Below are 17,154 nucleotides of genomic sequence, written 5' to 3'. Positions count from 1 at the left end.
AAGGAAATGCTGTAGTGTACAACGGAAATGTCCGGGAGTGGTCATCAGCCCTCCCTCTTCGCCAGCTTGTTTCATATCTGCTAGAAAGCCAGGGCAGCGTGTGTTCCTGGATATGATAACGTAAATACAGAAAGCAGGCGGGGCCCCGACCCCAGCTAGATTAGGCTACATTGGTTACTTGGCACACATAGCTGCTCTAGACGCACGATGGGACACATGCTTATTGTTCTCTTTGCGATCAGCATATCTGGTGAGTTTTTGTTTTTATAACGATTGTTAATTTGTATGTGCTGGCTAACTCTAGAGTAGCCTAGGTACTCCATGCAACTGAGTTGAACAGAAAGTGTCAGCTTTACTGTTCGCAAACTTCTCAAGGTTAATATTTAAAAGGCAACCGTTTTTTGTGTAACTGCGGTGCACCACTGTGTCTTTTGCAAATAATCCCTTAAAGCTATTTCTGTAGAAATGTTTATTGGCAGTTCTGTAGGCTAATTCCTAATCGTGTTTGACTTCTTTATTCTGTATCTAAGCTGTCTTTAATGACTTTGTTCGTCCGCTGTCCCACGTTTCGCACTATGAAGTTGTGCGACCGGTGAAATTAAACAGCAGAAGCAGGCGCAGTATATCTGAACAGGTGGGTTGTCGTCGCACTTTTTTTTAGACCTTCCTTGCCATCTTACCTCGGGATTCAGTCTTTTTGCGACAACTTAAAAGTGTTGTAAGATGAATGCTGTTTATTTAAGTCATCAATCCAACAACATTTTCCCAGGATGGCGCGGTGAAACAGTATCCAGATGAACTTCAGTATGAGCTACACTTAGATGGAAGAAATCACACTGTTCATCTGGAGAAAAATCGGTAAATAACCAAACTTTCTGCTGTGGTGTGTCGCTCTCATTGATCTACCATGGGCGACATGGTGCGTTCCTACGGGTATGGAATGTCTTGCAAGAAGACTTTGGAATGTTACTTTGTGCGACTGTTAGTCTCCACCAAAAGATACAAATGACTTGTGAAACATCAAATAGAATTTTGTTGTATTCACATTTCATAATTGTCTTTATAGGCTCCTCATAGGAAATAATTACTCTGAAACACATTACAACCAGGATGGAACTCGTGTGACCACATTTCCAAATTTTGAGGTAAGATTTAACATTCACCTAGTAGATGGTTTAGAGCAGGGGTTCCCAAACTTTTCCACGACAAGGCCCCCCAAATACCACTAAGTTCCGTTCAAAGACCCCCTTGATGTGTTATTAAACCCATCGACAATACTATGGCAAATGTAAAAATACATTAAGCTAATCCTAATAATTATTTTAGCCACAAGCACTTCGTGATGGAGCATACAGTGTGTAAAAATGGCATAATTGGGGCTTTCTGCTATATGAGAGCTATCACTCTACTATTATTCCCATCCATTCCATTAGCATGGAAAATATAATGTTCAGATTTGCGACAAATTATTATAATGGCATTGTATAACAACCCTCATAGTAATAGGTATATTTTACATTTTTCAAATGTATTTATTTGTTGCTTTTATTTTTCCTTCCAACTTGCTGAGGCCCCCCTGGCACCCCCTCGCAGCCTCCACTTTGAAAACCACAGGTTTAGTGCACCCATTAGTTCAGACGCTCTGTTTGTGTATTAAATATTCTACCTGTGTTTTAATCGTAGGATCACTGTTACTATCATGGACACATCCAAGGCTTGGAGGATTCATCTGTTAGTGTTGGAGTCTGTAAAGGCATTAGGTATGGATATCAGATTAAACCATCGCACAAAACCAGAAAAGTCTCTGTACTTTTGACATTTTACGTTTCGCTGCTTTGAAATCAAGCACTGTGAGAAATCAAGTTCTGTAAACTTGATTAATAGGAAATCATGACTTCATAAGCTGTCACGACAAATTCGATGTGGACACATTTCGAGTTTTTTTTTTATGGCACCTTTTAAGTCACCATGAGAACCAATCCCTTCCTTATTGCGCAACTGTCACCTCACCCAGGAGGTGGCCAACAGGTATTTTGCAAGAGAAAGACAACTGTGAGAAAGAGTTCTAGCTGAGTTTTTTTCAGGGTTGATGCAATATTTGCGAGTTGCATAGATTTGCTGGATTTTTTTTTTTGGTTTGATTTGTGCCTCAAGTTCTCCAAAAGGAAGTGGAACTTGGCACAGGAAGACTTGACCCCCCCACACACACACACACACACACACACACACACACACACACACACCCCACACCCCACAAAACCCATTCTTATCAATCCCACAGAAAGTGTAAACTCCACCAGGCAAGAAAACCTGTAGACATTTTTGAATTTTTTTTTTTGTTTCACTGTTTATTCAGCGGTTTCCTGCGGGCGGCGCAGCAGGTGTACCTGATTGAGCCGCTGGAAGAGGGCCCAGAGGGGGACCACGCCATCTACAAGCCCCAGCACATGAGGGGCCGAACAGCCAAATGTGGCCTTTCCAACAGCACCGAGGAGGACAGCAGTTTTATCCAGCCCAGGGCAGCAGGAGTCTTAAGGCCTAATGGCCAGGTAACATCAGCCGCTTGATCCTTTCTCACCTGTGCGTCTGGATTATAATCTTCTCTCACCTGTGCGGCGCCTGTGTGTCCTGGGTTCAGGCCAGTGTCTTCTGTAAAGCACCTTGAGACAAAAGTTAAAGCTGCAGTTGGCAAGATTTTCGATCATATTCACTGAAACCGACACTATGCTCTGACAGAACAACATAAATCAGCCGGTTTTAGAAAAAAACCCACACTTCTACCTCCACCTAGAGCCTGTTACTTGTTTTGCAAAAATCCACAGCTCCCAGTTCTTCTGGTCTAATCAGAGCAGGACTGTGTGAGATCTGACTGTCAATCACAGTCTGGTGCGCACTGACGAGCACAAACTCGGTGGTATTGGGGGAGGGGCATGAGAGTTGTAAACATTAAAAAATTTGGCTAAATCCCTTCAATCTGTCAGACTTGCCAACTGCAGCTTTAATGTTAATGTTTTAATTGTGTATCAATAAGAGAAATTAAGCATAAAGCAGAATTAGTACAGCAGAAAAGCATCTGTCAAACACCATAAACATAAGTACAGATGTTTATTCTTACAGATAGACAACTGATCAGATCAAAGTCAAAGTCAGCTTTATTGTCAATTTCTCCACATGTACCAAACATACAGAAGAATCGAAAAAATCTTTTCTCTCTATCCCACGGTGAATGAAATCAAGTGCACAAGAAATAAAGAAATTTGTGCACTTTATTTCTTTCACGGTGGGAGAATTTTTTTTTTTTCCTTCTTCTGTATGTCTGGTACATGTGGAGAAATTGGCAATAAAGTTGACTCAGACCAGGTTTAAAGTGTGAGCTCTTATGGCAGAATAGATGTTAGGAGGAGCATAGAGTCTTGTGAGGGTCATATTACCAGTATTGTTCATATTTTATCCATAGTATCAATATTGAGGTCAAATATGGAGTAGCTCGCACATACAGTATAAAGTATGTATGTATGTACGTTTGGTGAATCTGAAAGTAACCAATCTTACTCTTGTGCTCCTCTTTCAGCAAAACAAGCCACATTTCAATACACCCCGTTATGTGGAACTATACATGGTGGTTGACAATATGGAGGTATGTGTCCAATTCATACAGTACTTCAAGCAATAGCCTACATTTATATCTTTCATTTGATGAGAATGTATGTGTTGTTGCTATGTGCTGTCTTTGTGAGGTTTGTATGTCTGAATATCAATCCGCAGTTCCTCAAATATAAGACCTTCGAGAATGTGCGAGCGAGGATACAAGATGTAGTCAATCACATCGACTTGGTAATGAACCTTTTCACCCTTTTGTAATGCTTTCACTTGTAATGCTTCCTTTTTAAGCTCAAAACTAATGTCCCACAATTATTTTAAACATTTAAAGATCGGTCTTGGTTTTTCAAAACACCTTGTCAAATACGATCTAAACTGAGAACTCTTTTTGTTCTTAAGATATTTTTATATTTCTTTCCTTCTTTCTTGTTCTTCTTCTTCCTCCTCTTCTTTTATTATGCAGTACATTATTATTTCATCTGTCTTGTTGTTATATTACTAAGTGTATAAGTGTGTGAAGTTAGCCCTCTGTGTTATATCTGTACGTGTGTGTTTGAATGAAAAGTGAGATAACAAAAGCAATGTACTGAACATCCTTGAATTCTCCGTTCCTCTCTGTGCTCCTCAGTATTACCAAGCTGTAAATATCCGAGTCCTGCTGGTCGGCCTTGAAGTGTGGACACAACAGGACAAGTTCATGGTCCATGGTGATGAGGGGAGAACCCTTGACCGCTTCATTGAATGGCGCCTGAATGACCTTGTCCCTAGGGCTCATCACGACAATGCAATGTTTGTCACGTGAGTATGGCTGACATTTTTACTTTTCTGTCAGTGAAATAAAAAATGTCTGCACACTGTCTTCTTTGCTCCCAAAGGTGAATTATTGGTACAACATTTTGACCACTCTAGTCTTCGTGAGATACATCGATCGTACATCGTGCAGATATTTTTTTCTTTTTCTTTTGCATCGTCCAGTATTTGACACCTATTGTAATATATATACTGTATACTGCTCAAAAGAATTAAGGGAACACAATTTTCCACAATTGTTAAAACACATTTTTTGAAACCTTCTATCCTTTTCTCCATTCTCAAACTACATTCTACATTCACAGAATATCTGACAGTTGTTGCGAAATAAAACACTCGCCTCAAAAGTTTTACTTGTGCTCAGAACCAAGTACTGATGCAGTGTATGATTGAAGTGTTCCCTTAATTTTTTTGAGCAGTAGATGTACGTCAGTGCCATGATGAAATGTGTGACTAACACTCTGGATCTTCTTCTCTTTACTGGTTTCTCCCCACAGCGGTATTGATTTTTTCAGTGACACTGTTGGCTTCGCAACCAGAAATGCTATGTGCACAGACAAATCATGCGGCGTTAACCAGGTAGGGTATTGCAATCAATCATTTTTATTGATTACTGTTTAGATAGATAGATAGATATACTTTATTGCCACAATGTTGGTGGTAATTGTTGTTACAGAAAAAGGTAGCTCAATCCAGTAATGGGGAAAAGAAAGGGGGAAAAAAGAAAAGAATACAAATCAGTTTTGTAGTGTTGGGAGTGGGAGTCTGATTGCTGAAGGGAAGAATCTATATTTGAAACGTGTAGTTTCAGTTTGCGTGGACCTTTAGCGTCCTCCAGAGACGAAGAAGCTGAAGTGGTTGTTTGTATAAGAGGGTCTCTGATTATTTTGGTAGCACAGTTTAAGGTGCGCTCAGAGTGCAAAAAGTGGACTCGAGTGCAATTATGTCAGAGACTTGGGTGACAACCCTCTTTTTAATTTCCTTTTGGTGCGACTGTCTGAGCTCCCATGCCAGTCTGTGGATGAGGTGATGATGCTCTCTGTGATGTTATGGTATTATTGCTACTTGATTATTAGATGAGCAACTGATTCCATATGTTTGAATGGGGTTTGGAAAATATGTCACGTTATATATGCTGTCATGTGTTACACAGAATGTGTTATAGGTTTATTACTTGTTATCACTTAGTTTATCAAGCGTTTCTTATGCGGTATTGTTTTGTATATTACCAGTATAGTATTTGTTTATTTTCATTAGGCTATTGTTGTTTGGCTATTGTTGTTGTTATTTGGTAGTCTTACCAACTTTTTTAATTGTTTACTGTTCAATTTAACTATTGTATTGTTGTTATTTGTATGTTGCTTTCGACAAAGCCAAATCCCATAACCATAACCATATGTGATGCTGTACCCACATTCTTAGCAGTGGAACATGGAGTGATGTGTGATGTGTAATGTCCTCTGGGGTCATTAACTCTTGTCTGGATCCAGGACTATCACGAGAACGCTCTCGCCTTGGCTGCCACCATTGCCCATGAGATGGGCCACAACTTGGGCATGACGCACGACGATCCTGACTGCAGCTGTGGGCCCACTGAGAGGAAGTGTCTGATGGTGGCGACTGTTGAGAAGCGTCCGTAAGCGTTTACTTGTATTTAAGTTGTACTTGTGTAGCTGTTTTACGGGGGCAGCCGTGGCCTACTGGTTAGCGCGTCGGACTTGTAACCGGAGGGTTGCTGGTTCGAACCCCGACCAGTAGGCACGGCTGAAGTGCCCTTGAGCAAGGCACCTAGAGCTCCCCGAGCGCCGCTGTTGTAGCAGGCAGCTCACTGCGTCCGGATTAGTGTGTGCTTCACCTCACTGTGTGCTCACTGTGTGCTGAGTGTGTTTCACTAATTCACGGATTGGGATAAATGCAGAGATCAAATTTCCCTCACAGGATCAAAAGAGTATATATACTTATAGCTGTACCTGCAGTATGCTATAACTCATCAAGGTGCGCAGGCTCCCCTCTATCCTCTGTGGCTCTTGTTTTGCTACCAGTTCAGTCACAGGACCCCAACTATTCTCTCTCTGTCTGTGGTCATTCTCAGCTGGACGTTCCCGAAGCTCTTTAGCGACTGTAGTCTGAAGCAGCTGAGTGAGTTCCTGCAGAGCCCCAGTGTCAGCTGCCTGCTGGACGCTCCCAGGCCGGACTCGCTGTACGGCGGCGCCGCGTGTGGGAACGGAGTGCTGGACACCGGAGAGGAGTGTGACTGCGGATCTGCGAAGGTAAGATTGGATAGATAGATAGATACGTACATACATAGTTTCTTTCTTTCTTTCTTCCCAAGGGGAAATTCAAGTATTTTGCTTGGCAGTAGATCGGCAGTAGCCTAGTGGCTAAGGAACTTGACTAGCATACAGTAGCCACTAAAAGTCGTGGGTTCGAATCCCGGCACAAACCCCCACCCGCAGTTGTTCTGAATGAATAAATAAATAGACTGCGTTGTTACTGACCAATCAGAGCTCACGAGGTAGTCTAATGTATGTAGGGCTGATCTTAGTCTAATGGGAGTTTTGAACAGGGCGTTGCTGGGTTTATCGTTTTGTAGTTGGAATGGAAGATTGTGAATATTTAGATTTATGGCTGCAACAATTCATCTTTTACTTGTCAACTATTAAATTAATCAGCAATTAGTTTTTGTAATAGATTAATCAGATTCAGTCGTTTTTAAGGGGGGGGGGGGATCAAAACTTTGATTTCAGCTTGAAAATTGTCTGGTTTACTGACTTACTGTAAATGGAATGTCTTTGGCGCGTTGACAAAACAAGACATTTCTGGGTGTCATCTTGGGCTTGGGTGAAACACTGATCAACAGTTTGTCAACTTATTAAAAAAATGTTGTTGACCTAGCAACTCATCAAGCTTGTAAGTTTAAGGATGCAATCTTCTGTGTTGCTCATTATTCCTAAACAAAGAAAGAATTCTGGGAAACAGGCCTTCCAAGAACACAGAGCAATTGAGTTCTAAATGTCTCTAAGGAGGATGGCTCAGCCTCACCCATAAAAGACAATAATAATGATCCATGAAAGAACATTTAGCGCTCAGGTTACACAAACAAATGACAACAAGCAAACTCACTGACAGCCTCCTCAGCCAGCCTTCCATCATACTCTTGGCTGCAGCTCAGGCGCTTAGAAGCCACTCTCCCAGCGAGGGTAAGTGGTGATTGCTGGTGAGTCCGACAGAGTACTGTGGATTACAGCCTCTGGCTCATAGTGTTCATCATGCCGGTACATTCACAGTTTCGTCATTCTCAGAGCTCCATGTGGTCTTAGTCAGACTTCCCTCTAATGGGTCTAGCAGAGAGCTTCACGTCTGTCCACGTCCATGTCCGTAGCCACCGGACTTGGCCAGCTCGAGTGGTTGCTGAGAGATCGTGTTCGTTGACTCACACCCTCGACTCACTTTCCCTGCCCCACCACAGCTGGTTTTGATGTGAGAAAACAAGCAAGCAACAGTCCTGGTCTTCTAAAGTCAGTGTTCTACTCCAGTGTCTTGTTAATATGTCATTAGTCTGAGTCATTGCTGTTTCTCTGTTAGTTTTTTTTTACGCTGGAACACACATCGGTTTGGAGAGAGGCACTGTTGTTATTTATTTATTTATTTATGTATTTATTTAAATTAAAATGGTCCGCTTTGTGGCCATAGCAGTAGTGCTGAAATGTAAACAGCAACATTAATTTCATTCTTTTCTGGCCAAGCTCTGTGTGTAATGTCATCTCAGGTCATCCCCTCTGTGTCACTCCACAGGACTGCCAGAACCCCTGCTGTGATGCGTCCACGTGTCGTCTCACCGCAGGATCAGTGTGCGCGGACGGAGAGTGCTGTGAGCAGTGCCAGGTACCAGCATATCTGTCTCATCTTCTCATCTCATCTCATTATCTTTGCATCAAAGATCCTACAGCAGAGCAGGAGTGCTCCAGAATCTTTGCGCTGCATCTCTGTATGTTCGGTTTTTTTTTGTTTTCTCTAGCGTTGCGAAATACTCCTTTTTTGATCTGGTTTGTGATGTCCTTACATGAACTGTAGTTCAGTTGCCAGATCTGTTCCTGTTCCTTGTTTTGCAAACTAGTGTTTTGTAATGAAGTTTTCAGTAGATCTTTAAGTTTGTCTTTGTCTCAGAGCTCAGCTTTAGAAAGTGCTCTGGTAGTCACTTTCGCTTGTGTATGCTTTGGAGTATAGCCTTTCTGTTATTAGTCCAGTGCCTGCTGTGAAACTGCATAATGGACGACCGGAGACCCTTTGGATCTGATCTCTCATAACAACAGGAAACAGAAGGATTGAGAGCGCCCTCAACTCTCCTGTTCTGGAACAATAACAGAGGCCCTCATGGCAAAAGAAAACAATGCCTTTTATGAATCCTGAGGAAACCGGACAAATTGATTGCACCAATACCTTAAACGCGTTGTTTAACTAATCTCCTGTTTTTCTTGTGTTTGTTTGTTTCTGTGTTTGTTTGTTTGTTTGTTTGTTTGTTTAGATCAAGCAACCAGGGAGCGTGTGCAGGGCAGCAGCCCATGACTGTGACCTAGCTGAATACTGTACCGGGAGTTCTGGAGCCTGTCCCGAAGACTCCTTCAAGATGAACGGAGTGGAATGTAACTATGGCAGAGGCTACTGCTACAATGGCATGTGCCCGAGTGCAGAAGGACAGTGCAAGAGACTGTGGGGCCCAGGTAGCGTTACGTTTTCCAACTGTCATTCACAGTCTCTTACTGGCTGGCTCGCCAGGTGCCTAATCTAAATTAGAACAAAGTACAAAGAATCGTGATGTGGAAATGTTGGGAAGGACAAGTTGAAAATATGACATTTAGGAAAAATAGTTTTAAAAAAAGTGTATTATCCTTAGTCTCCAAATGTGTTTTTGATGTGTTGTATTGCAGGTGCTCAGGCACCTCCCGAGTGCTTCCATTACAACTTGAAAGGGGTGGCAGAAGGCCACTGTGGAGTGTCTGGTCGAAAGTACAAACGCTGCTCAGACAGGTACAGCCATTTTAATGGACCTAAATATTCAAGACATGGTTGATGAACAATGAACTGTGCAAAGTTGAATTGCACTCCGCTTATTTTGCATGCAAAAGAAAAAAAAATCTTCCCCTTCAAAACTGAAAGACTGAAAAAACTGAACTGAAAAACTGAAATGCAGATTTCAGCATTTCAGCTATGAATAAATGTCTGCGAATGAATGAGTTTCGAGAGCATTTGGATTTGCTTTTCAGTATCATTTCAGTAGTCTAGTCAGCCTATTGCTCAGCTCAGTGTTGTTGTAGGGAAATTCCACACAAAACTGTCACATCCATAACACAATACCATGGTAGTTGGCGTTATGGATGTGACAGTTTTGCATGGAATTGCCCTATATCAATTTAATTACATCTACTGTATATATCATAAAAGTGAATGTAAATTTGCTTCTGCTAGACTTACTTTTCACTACTACTGTACAACACATTTACAAAACAGGGAAATCAGATTAAAGTAACTGGTTTAAATGATTTAACATGCCACATGTTCACGCTACAGGGACATGGTGTGCGGTAAGCTGTTCTGCATGGGAGGGAATAAGATTCCCTTTGTTGGCCGCGGTGGAGGCTGGACATCGCGCGAGTGCTTCTTTGTGACCGATGACACAGACATTCATGGGTTTGGTATGGTGCCAACCGGCACCAAGTGTGGTCTAAACAAGGTGAGAACGAGGCCCCTAACATCCGCACGCTCATACCCATAGCCATGCCAAATTTAGATTTAATACGATTTCTTACCTTACACAGAAGAATTCAGAAATAAATAGCACAATGGTATTGTTTTATATATATGCCTTTTCTTCTGAATGTTTTAATGCAGAAGAAACCAATTGGTCAAACAAAAATGCTCTATTAATCAAAATTAGGCATGGCTATGAAAAGTGAATATACAATATGTACAAATGGATGAATGAAGGTATGAAGGTATTGCTGAGTTTTTAGCATTATTGCCATCTTTGAACAGTGTGTGTGTGTGAGAGAGAGAGTGGTTGTGTGTGTGTGTGTATGTGTGTGTGTGTATGAAGGTATTACTGAGTTTTTAGCATTGTTGCTATCTTTGAACAGTGTGTGTGAGAGAGAGAGTGGTTGTGTGTGTGTGTGTGTATGAAGGTATTGCTGAGTTTTTAGCATTGTTGCTATCTTTGAACAGTGTGTGTGTGAGAGAGAGTGGTTGTGTGTGTTTGTGTGTGTGTCTGTGTGTGTGTATGAAGGTATTGCTGAGTTTTTAGCATTGTTGCTATCTTTGAACAGTGTGTGTGTGTGAGAGAGAGTGGTTGTGTGTGTTTGTGTGTGTGTGTGTGTGTGTGTATGAAGGTATTGCTGAGTTTTTAGCATTGTTGCTCTCTATGAACAGGTATGCTACGACCAAATGTGCCAGGACATCAACGTGTATGGAAACGAAAACTGCGCTGAAAAGTGCAACAATCATGGGGTGAGGCACTCATAACATCGTTCATAACACCTGCTTTCTCATATCAGAGCACATCAAGCTCCTGAGACAGGATCTTGCACTTGAAGTATTAGTTAGACAGGAAAAGAAGAGATTACCTAACTTGGCTTGTGTGTGTGTGTGTGTGTGTGTGTGTATGTTTGAGTGGTTTGTGTGTGTGTGTGTGCTGATTTAAGTGCTGTTGTCATTGTGTGTTTTTGTTGCGGTTGTGCCTTTTGCTAATCCGCTACACTTTGCTGTTGTAGGTGTGCAATCATAAAGGAGAGTGCCACTGTGACATCGGCTGGGCTCCACCTGACTGCAGCAGCAGAGGATACGAGACCCATGGTAATGAAGTCTGCATGTTATTGACCGTTTCAAGCAAAGATTCTACAATCTTTGGTTTCAAGAGAGTTCCATTATCAGCATCATAGTTGTTCCCACAAGGCTTCCGTTTTAACATTCCATATGTTATTTTAATGAAGCGGAATTAGATTGGGAACAAAATAGAACGTTCAAGCATTGTTTTTGTTTTTGTTGTTGAAAGGGTCTATACATCTCTCATCATGATGACAAGCATCGTAGCATATAGACCCTTTCAACTGCATAAAGAAACATGTGCGTTCCCAAGGCATTTCCGATGGCACAGAAAACAAGCTATATTGAGCTAATTTTATCTTGGGAACAAACAAAAATAAAATTGAAAAAAAGTAGACATTTTGTAGAGCATTACACTAAAGTCAGACTCATTTTAATTTCAAAGTATCAGCGTTGGTTTTGAACATTTCAACTGGAAACCCCACTAGGAACAGATTGAAAGGGTCTATATTGCGTTATCTTGTATAGTGTGATGTGGCATGTGATGGTGTGGTATGGTATTATGATTATTATTTCCTGTCAGAGTGGTGTATACAGTAAAGTAAATGCTTATAATGCCTTGCTAGATACTAGCTGCAATCACAGAATTTTAAAGTATTTTCCTTAAAATGGCACAAACCAATTAACCAATGACCAAAATAGTTGGCGGTTACTTTGATAGTTGACAACTACAGTAAGCAATTAATCGTTGCAGTCCTACTATTAAATGACTGTGTGTGTGTGTGTGTGTGTGTGTGTGTGTGTGTGTGTGTGTGTGTGTGTGTGTGTATGCGCAGGTAACAGTGCAGTCATCATTGGTGTGAGTGCAGCTGGTGCTGTGATCTTACTGCTAGCTCTTCTGGTCGCAGTGACCAGGCTCTGCAAAAAGGGAAAAGCAACCAGATTCTTCTGTAAAAAGTAAGTATTTTTTATTTTCAGGGTTCCCACGGGTCATAACCTGACCCTAGCCAGATGAATTTCGTTCCGCTATAGCTCCGCCTAGCTTCACTCACATCCATCTGGGACCTCTTCCATTGAGAGTGATTTCTGCAACCGACTTTATGGTTTAGCCAATCAGGACGCAGGGCGGGAGTTTCATAGATGTGACATAGCGTAGAAGCGACTGTGACACTGTTATTAGCGTCACGGGTTGGCTTCGATGTGAGTGGTTGAAGTAGCACGTCAATAGATGACGGACAAGTGGCTTATTCAATCATATGCAAGCATTTTTTGATTAGGCCCAGCCTTCTAAAGCAACACTTCAATGGATCGGTTCCAGATGGATGAGTGGAGCTAGGCGGAGCGAAATTCATCTGGCTAGGGTCAGGTTACACGGGTCATGGAATTTCTGGAATATCATGGAATTTTAATAAAGATAATGGATAAAGGATAGACCCAGACATGGAGTCATAGCCTAGAAATCTAGACGCACCATAGCGGCAGCAAATTACATTTGCTGCCAGGGCTAGTCTAGCAACTCTCGGTTGGCTTGTGAGCTGGAAAAATTAAACTTCTATCAGGCCAATTAAATCGTGTATAGAGACGTTAGGCGGGCTTAACATAATGATTGATGGCAGAGTTGCAACAGTTTGGCTTGAATTCCCTGCTACTTGAAAACAAAGAAGATGGATGTTGCTGTTGGCAAACAGCTGATTTTGGCTTATAAACAGAGTGTGAATTACCCCATCATAATTGGGGGGTACTGCTCCTTCACTTCTTCTATGACCATCATGGTCCACTACCATATCAATCCCCACCGTGATCACCAAGTGCAACATGTGTTGTGCAACACACACAAGGTCTAAACATGCGACAAACTGATAATCAGTAGGCTACAGAATATCTCATCGTTCTTATATATCCTGTCGTCTCCCTGCGGCCTGCTCACGGCTTTCATCCTGTGCCTGTCTGCTGAGCACCCCTTTCCTTAACACATATGAACAGTGTATAAAACCTAACTGCACCTACACTTTTAATGTAATTGTTTGTAGATCTTAGTGTTAATATTTCCTGTTTACTCTTTTAGCACCAAAAAAGTGCCTGATGTCTGTGTGCCCTTTCCTTCTCCTCATAGTGTCTCTTTGAATAAAATAAAATCCTGGTTTCATTAAGATAGTATCAGGGTTCTCAGATGAAACTACATTTATCAAGCTAAAAATATGAAATAATAGAATGTAAAAACAATACCAACCAATTAAAAACAAATTCTAGCACATACTATTTAGCCTAGGCTACTTGGGTCTTTTTATGTTTCCACAGGTTTCACTGATGTTATGTAGCCTAGGCTTAGCTACTGTACATCAGACCCTCTTATGCATAGGCTAATATAATAATATAAAAACACAGGATCTGTGCCAAACTAATTTCAAAAGGGCACAATAATTTATTCAAGATAAAATGAGAATAATCATAGGCTATGGAGTTCATCTCCTTGGAAATGACAATCGATTTTACCTCACCACAATGTAAAGCTTGATTTAAATAGAGAATTAGCCTATCTTGCTAACTAACCTTGGTAACTAACCAAGGCCCACTTTACTAGCCTCAGTGGGTAAGTAGCAGGTAAGTAGCCAGTAATTCAATGTATGAAGATGTGACACGATGAAAGAACAAAACACGTTTATAAATGAAGGTTGTAAAATAACACATCTTCAACAAGCTAGACGTCAGCTAGCAACTTACATTTACCCATGCACGTCAGCAGCAAACTGAATTTAGCCTACTGAAGGAATTTACCTAGCGTTTTGTCATTCAACGTTGACACTTGCTTGTGAAGTTGAAGTCGTTCTCTATCTCAGTTGCTCAGTGGTTAAAAATGGTACGGTCCACAATAGGGGTGTCTGAAATCGCTTTACATTAAAATGTTCCTACGGTGAAAATAGGAGTTGACTTGTATTGTAACTGTAATGATATTTTTCACAATATCAGAAAAATTATCTGACCCCCCCAAAACTGATATTTCTGTCTCTTTGGGGGGTACTGGGTCTTCATTGGGGGGTATAGTACCCCCCAGTACCCCCTGTAATTCGAACTATGCTTATAAAGTTGTGCTTGTTCCAATGCCAATGATATTTGAAGCTCTAAAACTCAAAACGCTTGTGTCTGTGTGAGGTGTATAGTTTTGACCCACACATGCCCACCGTGTCATTGTCTCCTGCAGGAAGCCTCACTCAGGGAAGCTGACGCCATCCTACCAGAGGGACCTCGCCAGTGACGGCCAGCTCACACAGCCGCTCCACATCAGCCAGCCGGTGTTCATGGAGACCACGTCCAAGCGGATTGATGGCCCCACGGTGATAACCGTCATGCCCTCCCGCCAGGCACCATCGGTGAGCAACCAATCTCATTGTTTGTTTAGTAGTCCACTGAACAACGAGCAACCGATCTTGATTGTTTGTTTAGTAGTCCACTGAACAACGAGCAACCGATCTTGATTGTTTCTTTAGTAGTCCACTGAACAACGAGCAACCGATCTCGATTGTTTATTCAGTAGTCCACTGAACAGTGGCAACCATAGTTCAGTTTCGATTTACAGGCATAACCAGCAATGGCATTAAACTTGGTAATGTTGCTTGTTCGTGTACAGTCAAATATATACCAATATATAAATACATACACAACACAATTTTTGTTAATTTCTGTTAAGTTGTTGAACAACATGAACACAGATATCTCTGTTGCTTTGCAGCCACCCACAAACTCACCAAGACTGCCAAGTCAGGGGCATAATACCCAGGTAAGCGCTGCATTAAACAGACTTTCTTACTTTTAAGGCTTTCGGACGTTTCAACACGTAAACTGTGCATGAATTGTATGTGGAAGTGAAACTTGAAACATTATTTTCTTTCTTTCTTTCTTTCTTTCTTTCTTTCTTTCTTTCACTTAGTCACACACTTCTTTTAAGACACTCTTACTGTGCTTCTTACACCCCACAATTAAATGTATGTAGGACATTCCTTTTTCACTAGTCAACATCTGGAACAATAAATGAAGCTAAGTTTAGCCTATCGCCTGCAGAGCTCTGTCTGAACCAGTTCAGATGTGTCAGCGTGTTGCTGGAAAAGTCCTATCTCTCTCTGTTGGAGAGAAACACTCATGGATAGACGCGAGCTGGAGCTAAATGATGCACAAAGCTGGTCTTAGGTGATCTAATGGAAATGTGTTGGTTTTTGTCTCCCTGCAGATGAGGCCTATGCCCCCACCGAAGCCCTCGCCTGCTGCCCCTGCAAAGCTGGTGAGTGTGTCTCACGTCCTTATGAGCATTAGTAGACCACTGGAAGAATGATGTCAGTTGAGCCACTTCGTTCAAACATGGCTTGCCACACATTTTGCACCATATCTAATATGTGTTTCTCTCTCTTCTCTCTCTCTCTCTCTCTCTCTCTCTCTCTCTCTCTCTCTCTCTGTGTGTTGTGTGTTGTTTGTGTGTGTGTGTGTGTGTGTGTGTGTGTGTGTGTGTGTGTGTGTGTGTGTGTGTGTGATTGTAGGCCCATAAGCCCTCTCCACCTCCAGTGCCCCCAGTGAAGCCATCTGTGGCCAATGGAGACTGGAATCACACACAGGTCAGTATAACCCTGACGCACATCTACTGCTTTTTAACCGCACCAGATACACAGGGACGTTCAACCCGAACGCCCATCTACTGCTTTTTAATCGCACCAGATAAACAGGGACGTTTGAAGTTGCTGAAGTGAAAAATGTTCACACTTGCAAACAGTTTGTTGTCTGCTTTGAGTTCACTGTGAGCATTTGCACTCATACATGGTTTGAGGAGGTAGTTCTCAGTGTGCATGTGGATATTACTGTTGAAATTGAGCAATTTGTAATGTTTGCATGAATACGTTCTTGTAACTGTAACTGTTCAAACAAAATATGTTTGCTTCAAACATTTGTCTCTGTTCAAAGAATGTTTAAAAATACAACTCAGTATTACTATAAATGGTATTAGTCTTAGTAGTATCCATATCAGTATGAGAAGTCCAGCGTGATTCTTCTGCTGGGAAGAGAGCCATAACCATGCATAGATCCACCCACAATAAGTGCTTGACACACATTAACTGACGATTTGGTTTATGCGGCACTCTTAAAAGCAGCTCTTCATTTCACGATTGAGCTGCACACACTTAGAGAAAGAGATTAACTGACGCAAATTGGACATTTGGCTTGCGTGCACTCTTAACAGTGAGTTCATTATATCTGGGAAATGAGCATCACAGCACTTCATTTCACTGTGGTGAGCTGCAGCACAATGGTCCTCTTAGAGAAAGAGATCCTGTCGTGCATAGTCTGCATAGCGGACAGTACATTTCACAGCTGAAGTTTATCCCGGTGTTTACAGTGCGGCTGGGACTCAATCTCCCTTTTTCCCACCAATTTCTTTCCTTTTTCCTTTTTTTTCCTCATCTACAGTCAGGAACAGGAAAGCCGGCGTGGAGGCCTCCCACCATTCCGAGATGATGACTCGGAGCGAGGTCATGGCGTGAGTCACCCAATCAAAGCAAAGCCGTCCTCAGATTAACATCTCCGAGCCAGACCACTGTTCCGGTGCAGACCTGCCTCTGAGAAGGCTCCTTTGAGACTCTCAGGAACAAAGCCTTGGTGTTTCAGGTACACATGAGGAATTAGGGATATACAGGAGGACATGCCTCTGATGTCAGATTAATGTCAGATTTGTTCAAAATGTTTGCTCAAAGTTTTTTTAAGGTTAGGGTTTATTGTGTATTGTTTATAGGATCCCCATTAGCTAAGTATAGTATATATATACTTTCTTTTTTTTGATCCCGTGAGGGAAATTTGGTCTCTGCATTTAACCCAATTGGTGAATTAGTGAAACACAAACAGCACACAGTGAACACACAGTGAGGTGAAGCACACAGTGAGCTGCCTGCT

At 41.8% G+C, this 17,154-nt stretch overlaps 1 protein-coding gene across 2 annotated transcripts; it reads left to right on the top strand.

Annotated features, from left to right (window-relative positions):
• Positions 1-76: 76 nt before the first annotated feature.
• On the top strand, positions 77-17,129 carry adam8b (ADAM metallopeptidase domain 8b). Of its 2 annotated transcripts, none has more exons than XM_048233312.1 (24): positions 77-250; positions 582-634; positions 770-858; positions 1,067-1,145; positions 1,684-1,760; positions 2,357-2,549; positions 3,572-3,637; positions 3,766-3,834; positions 4,229-4,398; positions 4,908-4,989; positions 5,901-6,046; positions 6,503-6,680; positions 8,206-8,295; positions 8,936-9,131; positions 9,339-9,438; positions 9,979-10,141; positions 10,834-10,911; positions 11,175-11,256; positions 12,063-12,183; positions 14,426-14,594; positions 14,954-15,001; positions 15,449-15,499; positions 15,753-15,827; positions 16,675-17,129. In XM_048233312.1, the coding sequence occupies exons 1-24, from the start codon at positions 208-210 to the stop codon at positions 16,720-16,722; spliced, it is 2,466 nt and encodes an 821-aa protein (XP_048089269.1). In that variant the 5' UTR covers positions 77-207; the 3' UTR covers positions 16,723-17,129. The 2 variants fall into 2 exon arrangements, with proteins under 2 accessions (XP_048089269.1, XP_048089267.1); XM_048233310.1 differs by having other exon boundaries at positions 531-634.
• The last annotated feature ends 25 nt before the right edge of the window (positions 17,130-17,154 follow it).

This window comes from Alosa alosa, chromosome 22 (genome assembly GCF_017589495.1).
Source record: "Alosa alosa isolate M-15738 ecotype Scorff River chromosome 22, AALO_Geno_1.1, whole genome shotgun sequence".
Lineage (NCBI taxonomy): Eukaryota > Metazoa > Chordata > Actinopteri > Clupeiformes > Clupeidae > Alosa > Alosa alosa.
This window is presented reverse-complemented; position numbering and strand designations above follow the sequence as displayed.

Bases quoted from the DNA above. Each gene is read 5' to 3' on its own strand.
- adam8b (XM_048233310.1), top strand. From the start codon at position 208: ATGGGACACATGCTTATTGTTCTCTTTGCGATCAGCATATCTG. The intron at 1,761-2,356 runs GTATGGATATCA...CTGTTTATTCAG, and splicing joins GGAGTCTGTAAAGGCATTAG to CGGTTTCCTGCGGGCGGCGC. The intron at 4,990-5,900 runs GTAGGGTATTGC...GTCTGGATCCAG, and splicing joins AATCATGCGGCGTTAACCAG to GACTATCACGAGAACGCTCT.